This window comes from Bidens hawaiensis, unplaced genomic scaffold (genome assembly GCF_021521415.1).
Source record: "Bidens hawaiensis isolate Kalapana, Puna unplaced genomic scaffold, B.hawaiensis_p1.1 tig00012279_1, whole genome shotgun sequence".
In the NCBI taxonomy this organism is placed as follows: Eukaryota; Viridiplantae; Streptophyta; class Magnoliopsida; order Asterales; family Asteraceae; genus Bidens; species Bidens hawaiensis.
Window position 1 is genome coordinate 73,423 of NW_027491998.1, and position 9,773 is coordinate 83,195.

General features: G+C 34.9%; 1 protein-coding gene across 1 annotated transcript; it reads right to left on the reverse strand.

The window, feature by feature from the left end:
- Positions 1 to 2,877: 2,877 nt before the first annotated feature.
- LOC143540567 (homeobox protein knotted-1-like 13) lies at positions 2,878 to 8,093 on the reverse strand. The gene is made up of 6 exons (XM_077033592.1): positions 7,599 to 8,093; positions 5,981 to 6,101; positions 4,859 to 5,046; positions 4,638 to 4,769; positions 3,419 to 3,555; positions 2,878 to 3,337 (listed from the first exon to the last, which is right to left on the reverse strand). Exons 1-6 carry the CDS (start codon positions 8,082 to 8,084, stop codon positions 3,325 to 3,327), a joined length of 1,077 nt encoding a protein of 358 aa, XP_076889707.1. The 5' UTR covers positions 8,085 to 8,093; the 3' UTR covers positions 2,878 to 3,324.
- Between the last annotated feature and the right edge of the window lie 1,680 nt (positions 8,094 to 9,773).

The following is a 9,773-nucleotide window of genomic DNA, read 5'->3' on the forward strand; positions in this document are numbered from 1 at the left end:
GATCGGACCCAAACAAATAGAAATTTGAACAAAACCAAATTCTAGTTTTGTTTTAAATTTTTAAAATTAAGTTAGCATACAAAACGAATTCCAGAATCGTTTTCGGATCCAACTCGAATTTTGGAACTGAGCTGACACCAATATCTGAATACAAGATATGTATACATCTTTTAGTTTTTATAATAAACAAATACATATATTTTCTATTTATTTTATATATATCAGTTTATTCCCATAATCTGATTCAATCAAATGAATTCGAACCATGTTTCAAAATTGGAATATGTTTTCTGAATTCTAATTCAAATTTGATTTACTTTATACATATCATTTCTTTCTCATAATTCAATTGACTCAAATGAATTCGAACCAGGTTTTGAAATTGGAATATGTTTTCTGAATTCTAATTTAAATCTTATTTAATTTCCTTTTCAAAGGTTCGAATAACCCCTCTTGCCTCTTAGTAGGAGGTATCAGGTTTTAACCCATGCAAGAGATAAAGATTATTGAGAGATTTTAGACGTTTAGAGAAAGAACTTAATAACCAATTCAAAGAACACACGTTAAGCATTGAAAAGCATTTTTTTTATCAAAAATAGGATACCAACCGAAAACAATTGGTACCAATGCCAGTACTTGATTTTCATGCTTTTGGCATAGGTGCTATTTTAGTATTTGTAAATGTATCGATATTGATAAGTACCGATCAGTAGCTAACAAATTTGCATCTATACTTTGGTTAATGATCCAATTTAATAATCCTTTTATCATACATTACGTACTCGACCACCAACACCCGTCGATGTAAAAAAAACACTTGAGCCCTAAATGCGGGAAAACTTTTTGGTCTCCTCACCTAGGTTTGAAATTCATCATCGTTGTTCAAGCTTTGAACTAATTCTCCAACTAATCGATTTGTTTCCATATCAATTTATGTTCGGCGATGATTCATCATGCCTCAATCATCAGAATGTTAAACAATATGCTAACCTTTTGAAACTGATCCATGAAATCACATCACATGATCTTGAAATAATTAATATGTATCCAATTAAATCATCATTTCATCCAAACTAAATAATTTTATATATATCAGTTTATTCTCATAATCTGATTCAATCAAATGAATTCGAACGAAGTTTCAAAATTGGAATATGTTTTCTGAATTCTAATTCAAATTTGATTTACTTTATACATATCAACTTTTTCTCATAATTCAATTGATTCAAATGAATTCGAACCAGGTTTTGAAACTGGAATATGTTTTCTGAATTCTAATTCTAATTTTATTTAATTTCCTTTTCAAAGGTTCGAATAACCCCTCTCGCCTCTTAGTAGGAGCCGGAGGTACCAGGTTTTAACCCATGCAAGAGATGTAGATCATTGAGAGATTTTAGATATTTAGAGAAGAAACTTAATAACCAATTCAAAGAACACACGTTAAGCATTGAAAACCATTTTTTTTTTGTATCAAAATGCAGGATACCAACCCAAAACAACTGGTACCAATACTAGTACTTGATTTTTCATGCTTTTGGCATAGGTGCCATTTCAGTATTTTTAAATGTATCGATATTGATAAGTATCGATCAGTAGCTAACAAATTTGCATATGTACTTTGGTTAATGATCCAATTCAATAATATCTTATCATACATTACGTACGTGACTACCAACACATTCGATGTAAAAAAAAAACACTTCAGCCCTAAATGTGGGAAAACTTTATTGTCTCCTCACCTAGGTTTGAAATCATCATCGTTGTTCAAACTTTGAACTAATTCTCTACCTAATCGATTTGCTTCCATATCAATTTATGTTCGGGATGATTGATCGTGCCTCAATCATCAGAATGGTAAACAACATGCTAACCTTTTGAAATTTATCCATGAAATAACATCACATGATCTTGAAATAATTAATATGTATCCAACTAAATCATCATTTCATCCAAACAAACACATTTGGATCTTCGACCGAATCAATTTTTTACTTGGTTATAACCTTCAAAATATTAGGTTTTAACAAAACGTATTAGGTTTTAACTTTGAAAGTGTTGGGTTTTTACCTTGAACGTATTAGGCTTTAACCTTGAACGTATTAGATTTTGGAATTCGATTTGAGCGTATTTGTTTACTAACCTTGAACGTGATTTGTGTATCTAATGTACGATAAGCAATTAATGTAATAGCCCGCCCCTACCTAGTATATTAGTTTATTTTCAATAAAATGTTTTTGATATTTTGACACACTTTGAAATATTAATTTTTGCCTCTCTTTTTCTCGTGCACGTGCTATTTGCGTATTTACTGTATTTTATTAAAACACCTTATGAATACTGAGTTATTTTCTCGCCATATAAATATCCTAAAAATTGCTATTTCATGATTCTTTTCATTTTTTGTTTATAGAAAACAAAATTTGAGTGTTGTAATTTGTAAGCACTAAGGATATGTGTAGTGGATGGGCTACAAAATGAGACGTTTTATGTCATGTGATGTCCAATCATCAGCAAATAGTGGGTTTTGTTTAATGGTGTAGTGGTGTTATAGCTCAATATATATACATATATATATACACCACACACAAAGGAATATAGTAATATTATTCAAACATGCACATGCGAGAAATATTCATCCCCCCCCCCCCTTTCGCCTTGGGGCGGGGTGTGTGTGTTCCCTCCAAAATCACCCACAATTCTCGTCCATTACACCTAGCCTAAAACACTATATGTCAGCACAGTCTGCGATTACGGACGTATGGAGCCACCCTTTGTCATTTGGTTACCCTAAGAAGCCGGGCATTATTCGTTGTTAATAATAAAAACTAAAGCATGATTGCCACCACAAATATATCAAAGTCAAAACAGTACAACAAATTAACTTGTTTTTCTAAGTTCTTTTTCTTAAATACACATCCAACATCATGTGTTCAACATGAATAAAAGATAAACTCAAGACACAAACACACCATTTGAACATGTTGGCCAATCTGATGGTACTACCAAATGTGGTTTACTTAAGCTATAACAATTCTAAGCCACCTACACTACCCTAGCTCCACCCACAATCCAACTTAATGTAATCCATTGGTGTAACAAACATTACATGTCTACTAAATCAACCTTTTAATTTACCAAATTTCACATAGGAAAACAAATGCTATTAACTTTTCTAAGTATCCGCATACCTGACCCAGGGCACGCCTCATGTACTTTCATGCCAATTTACTTCACACAACACGCCTCATATATTCGTTGATCTTGTGTGATGAGTAAGATGTTGTATGCCCGTGTCAGTTAACACAACACGCTTCTTTTTTCATTTCACCTAGCATTACTTTTAGCCACAAAGCTTGTTTAGACCACATTGTAAATATGTGTTTTGTGTTGTGGGGTGGAGGTTAAATTAGTGGCTCACCTTTTGCGTTTGCTCTTGACAGAGGTTGAGGATGAAGGGTTACTGTGCCAGTTCCTTTTTCTTTGGTTGATGAACCAGTTGTTAATCTGCTTTAGTTGTAACCCTGTTTCTTGTACTAGTCTTGCTTTGTCTTCCTCCTGACCAAAACATAAATGTAACATATAAGCGTGTGTGTCGTTTCCAAACAAACTAAGATATGACATAAACGAAAGAGAAAAGAACACCAACGTAGAAACCATGAAAAATAATCATAAGCCAACTACTTTTAATAGGATCATATTTACCCGATAAAGAGCTATAATATCCAATATACTCACTTTCAAATGTATGACATCTATACGCTTTGCTGATAAGGAGAACCACATCCAACAGGTGTATAATGGCCATATTACAAATTATATTTGACGAACTAGGCTCGTAAATGAACTGAAGGTTCAGTGAATAGTTCTTGTACCATTTGGCCGGACCGCCTGGCGACAGATTTTGTTCATTTATTTTAAAAACGAACGAACATGAACACATGTCTCGTTCGTTCATTTATGTTTGTGAATGTTTGTTTATATTTGTTCATTCAATTTGTTTATGCCCACTCGTTTATGTTAATTTACGTTTGTTTAAGTTCGATCGTTTAGGTTCGTTAATATATTCATTTAATAAATTCTGTCCCATTGTATAGATTTAGATCAGTTATGCTTGTTTCCCTATGTTCAATTATGTTCTTTCATGAACCGTTTGTTTATAATGTTAACAAACGAACATAGACGAACACAAACATGTTAATTTTCTTAAAGAAAGAACACGAACAAGAAACCCCCATTCATTTAATTGTTTGCGTCTGATCATTTGTTCAGTTAAGTTAAACAAATGAACATGAACATGCTCCATTTGTGTTTGTTCGGTTCGTTTGCATGCCTAAAAAACCGAGTATATTAGAATTTTTATATTAAAATTTTTACATGGAAAAGTATATTGTAACATGCAAGTTTAAGTATATATGAAATTGCCTTTTTAAATGTACCCAACAAAAAAAATAAACCAATATCAAATGAAAACTAATATCACTATATCAGTGACAGTTAATGATAACGTAGAGTTTTTTGGTGTTACCCTTTCATTTTGTTTTCTTAAATTTCAGGAGCTGTACTGTGTGATAAGAATTGTAACACAACTCATGTTTGACTTTTGTTGTTTGACCCAAGAAGAGAATACAAAAACTTACTGTAGGGTAAGGCCACTTGGAATGGGATTGCCACCAGGCTTTTAGCACTGAAGTGGTGTCTCCAGGCAGTTTTCCGGCTCGTCTTTTACGAAGAATTTCCTCTCTGATGTCCACAAGTTTATCCTTATACCCCTAATTAGATCAAGAAAGAAATGAATTAACTCAGTAATTAGATCTACTATACAAAACAACGAATCAGAGAGGCACATTCGTAATTTCACCTGCTTTAGCTCATGTTTGAGCTCTTGCCTAACGCGTTCCATTAATGACCGCTCACTTTCAGTTGGAAGACCAAATCCCATGCTGTCTGCAACGTCTAGACCTCCATCAAACATGTTGGCGTCACCATCCACTTGTTCATCATCGTCATCTGACATTGTTGCACCAGTACCCTCGCCCGGTGATACACCTATGCATACACCAAATTTATTTATACGATAATTTGCAAACCATGAATAGTATCTTGACCAATCACAAATTGCTACCTCTCTTTTTTTTTCAGTTTCAGTTTCATTTCTTATACTATAACTAATAAACATTTTTAACAACTTAATTATTTACTAATATTTCAATTATTTTTGAATTTATTTTTCTCTTATAACTTGTCTTCGTTAATTTTTTTAAAATTCTAAATAACCCGTTTAGGATTTGTGATGTGTGTTATATACTTATACTAGGTTATAAACCTGTCTACTACACGGGATTAAGTACAAAAAAGGATTGAACTTAACATGATTAATCATGTTTAACATGCATTGACAAAAACACATCATCAAATAACATGATCGAATAATATGTAACTAAAAGTTAGGTGATATAAATAAAAACCGTTCAATAACGTTTACAATTTTCCAATAATTCAAGAATCCTTTTGCAAACAGCAATGTTTAATTTTTTTTCTCAATGTTCCAACATAAATTTATTTAAAACAGAGTTGTATTAAAACTAAAGATTTTTTTTTGATTTCATGAACGACTTTCGCACATGCTTTGATAGGTCAGATTGTAGACATGCGAGTACATTGTGCGTGTATCATGTGGGCCAACTTTAACGATGTTTATTTTTCTTTCTCAAGATTCATATATAAATTTTATTGAAAAATGAGTTTTATTTAAATAAAGTATTTTTTGTACCGGAGATGACTTCCGTACATGCCTTTATAGGTCAAATTGTAGATATACATGTACAAAATTGATGATGCGTCGCACTGTTCAATAACAAGAACTAAACTTGTAGATTGTAAACATGTTTGACATAGATGATAAAGTTGCAAACCATACAAGTGATTTATAAAGACCATCTAAAAGATATCTTAAAATATAAGAAAAGAAATGAGTGATTACCTGTTAAGCTTTGTAAAGATTGTTCTAGCTCCCAACAAGCCATGACTGCTTCCATCGCATGAACACGAACGTGTTGCTGCAATTGTTCTTTAAACGAAGACAGCAGTATAATATAGTGTGCCTAAACAAAAATAGATATATCAATGAATATATGCTAGTAACAATAAAAGTACAGATAAAAAGATCATTTAAAATGAGAGAGACAACTGGGGGGGGGGGGGGGGGGGGTTCCCAACAAGAGGAAAGTAAAATGAAGAATATTTTAAAAAATTCTCTCATTTTGAATGGGACTCCACAAATAATTACACCTTTGGAATAATAGCATCTTATCAATCAAAAGTATGAATGAAACTATGCAACTCACAATCTCACATAATAGAAAGTTCACAGTTAATTAAATCCCATCCTCCCATGGGCCACTTTAGCCCACTATATAAAGAAAAAGATTAACAACAAACCTAATGTCAATCCTTAAAGCAACAGCACCCTTTACCCCACAGATTTTATTCTTTTGGAACAAATAATGGTTATGTTCAGTAATGAGATTTAATTGGTTGTGTTATGTGTATCTTGCTTGTTCCACTCTATCAATCTTATTATTGTGTTTTACAAAGTTAGGATTTGGTGGTGATATATATAAAAAATAAGCCTCTTCTCCATGAAAACATTTGAAGGTGCTTGAAGCCCAAATTTTATTATATATATGCTTCCAAAAACTTTGTAATGTGTTGGAACATCCCAACATATAAAATAGACCATAATGGAAACAGGTTCTGAAAACACTATCAGAAATTATACTATTATTTAATCTACTAAAAGACAATTACTTTGTTAGAACATTCTGATTCACAAAAATATCAAATCTTACCATGAACACCTAGCTATATATATAAGAATCCGAATCCCTAACTTTTAAGAGCATCTCTAGCTGGAGGCCTAAAAACAGACCCAAGGACGCCACATGAACTCAAAAACGCCCCAAAACACACGTCTCTAAAACCACACATTACAGTTATTGTTGTTACGGAGTATTATTTTAAACAGGACTAACTTACATACCTTGTAATTCTATTTCTAAATCTACATCTTTGTTCATAACTAAAGTTGACAACTATTTAAGAGAGATGGCCACGCATGCCGTGAAAACCCAACAACCTGAGTGTTCCTAACTACCCGTAAACACTCTCTCTCCTCACCACCAACCTCAGCACCTTCTCTCTCTCTCATACCTTTCATCGGGTGATACAACCCAGAACAACTAGCCGATTTCAAATAATTATAGAGGTGACCGCGTTACCCGAGAGCGCACCCACCCCCTAAGAGAAAAACATTTACTTGACAAAATTGATACAAAAAGTTACCTAGTGGAATTGAATTAAATGAATTAAAATGTTGAGAAAGCATGTCACAAGAAACATTGGGAAGTATGCATCTACCAAAGTAATAAACAAAAGGATGAACCTCTTTTACTCAGTAAACACAGAAAGTACCAAAAGATTCATAAAACCCACCCTATCACTGTCTCTTCTACTCTACACATATAACAAAACAACAGTCTACAGCTAAATCTGCAACGCTAGTACAAAAACAACTGTGACCAAAAAGTAAAATTAGTTACCATAAACTCATCCATCTGCTGCTGCTGCTGATTATGATGATCAGTAAACACAGAGTACTTATCAATAACCTGCTGCGACTGCGCCAACTGCGCGTCGATCCTCGGCAACTGGTCCACCGGCGTGGCGATCCTCAAGCACGAGACATGAGCGGATAACAACTGATGGTACATGGGATGAGATAATATATCCGCTTTACACTTGTCCAACTCCCACTCTCTTTCATTCCCGTTTTGCCGTTGACTTAACTGATTGTTGCTGTCGTCGCTTGGTCTAGGGGAAAGCCAGTGGTTGTTAGTAGTGGTATTGGATGGTTGTGAGGTTTGCAAGTGGTGTTGGCGGTTGTTAAGCCAGCTGGTAGGAGGTGAGGTGGTTTTAGGAGAGTGAGAGTGGTTGTGGTTGTGGTGGTCGGACAATTGTTGCTGTTGGTCAGTGGTGGTGTAGTGTTGAAGAGGTATGTGGTGAGGGATGTTGTCGTGGAACGCCATTGATGGATGCAGAGACACAGAAAAGAAAGAGAAGGAAGGCATAGATTCTTCTAATATATAATATTTGTATTCATACAGGTAAAGACAATAATACTACAAAAGCGATATTATCCATGAAAACTATTTCTTTCTTTCTTTCTTTATTTATTTATTTAACAACATATAGGTACTATATTATATATGATTAATGACCACATACTTTACAAATATCTTAAGTGTGTATTTATTAGTTTGGAAAAAATGGTCGATAAGTGATTTATTTAAATTCGAAAACCTCAAGGGTGGTGGCAATGGGGTCGGGATAGAAACGTGTAACGCGGTATGAGTCGAAATATCGCCCCAAGCACGTTGGTATCAACAAAAAACTCCCTCCGCTTCCTTCCCAATTCTTTCTTTCTTTTTTATGTTTTTGTTTTTTCATATAACTAACCTACCTTGAAAGTGATGGTCATGGATGGTTGAAGGTGATGGACATGGGACAGGGGGGGGGGGGGGGGGGCATAGGAAGTTTTAGAGAAACGGGTTCGGCTGAACCCGTATAAAATTTTGTTTTAGTGTCATATATTAGTGTATTTTGACATCGAACCTGTAGAAATTTCAAAATTAAACCGTAGAAAACTTAAATCAAAGTAATAAACAATTTGTCGTCTTGTCCCTCGAAATTTTCCGAACCCGTAGGAAAATATTTCTGCTACGCCACTGCATGGGGGGCCTAGTAGCGATCTTCGGTCTAAAACGAGTAAATATACGCTATTGCGTGCAAAAAAAACATTGGGGTCGGCCATCCCTGAATCTCACTAAGCTTCGCCTATTTGTGAGGTTGGGGTGATGGTGACTTCAGAGGCTTTGAAGAAGAAGATTTTTTTTAGGATGCTTTTCTATATAATTTTTTTTCTAAAAGCCTCTGGCATTTTCTTTAAAAGCTCGATAGCCCATACTTATTTAATATCTAACTAGTTTTTCTACCCGGTGGAAACACTCAATTACTGAAACCCGGGTGTAGGAAAAACCTAAGTGTTACGACGATGAGTCGCAGGCCCGGCTTCGAGAATAGTTAAAAAATTTTGAGCAAAAGGCGAAATTTTTTTTGAGCCTTAACAAAAAAGGGTATCTCGTTTGGTTTAAACAATTTAATTTTTTAAATAAGCCTTATTTTTTTTTAAAAACAACGTAGTGTATCAAAAGCCAGAGGGACAAAAACATGTTGGTTCTCTTCGCAGGCTTTAGCATGTTTCTCCACCTTCTTCGTTTCAGCCCTTTTTATTGCTTGCCCAGCTACAAACCCATTATCCCTCAAACCAGCTAAGGGAGATACCCCTGTGAGGTCAACACAAGCGTGTTTTCCCCCGGCCCAACCAAAGACGAGCAAATCTGCCGGTCTTAGAGTGGATCTCCCTTCCGTGGGGTCTGTAAGGAAGTTTACGGGGGCTTCCTTTTTAGCTGATATCCCAGCTCGCCTTAAGATGTCCCAAAGAACGTCCCGCACCCAATCATGTCGGTATTTGAACCCAGGCATCTCCTTGCAATGAACCGCATGCTCTCCGAATTTATCCAGGCAGGCCTTACGGCAGATCGGACATGTTTCGTCTTCGGGGTACATTGGGACCATCAAACGGTACTTAAGAATGGCCCTATACTCAACCGCAGACATGCTTTGGCCCAAGCCATCAATCGGGATAACGGTCAGAA

Excerpts from the sequence above, each read along its gene's own strand:
- LOC143540567 (XM_077033592.1), bottom strand. The coding sequence starts at position 8,084 with ATGGCGTTCCACGACAACATCCCTCACCACATACCTCTTCAACACTAC. Across the intron at positions 5,047-5,980 it reads ATCTTTACAAAGCTTAACAG|GTGTATCACCGGGCGAGGGT; the intron begins GTAATCACTCAT and ends GTGTATGCATAG. Across the intron at positions 4,770-4,858 it reads TCAAACATGAGCTAAAGCAG|GGGTATAAGGATAAACTTGT; the intron begins GTGAAATTACGA and ends TGATCTAATTAG.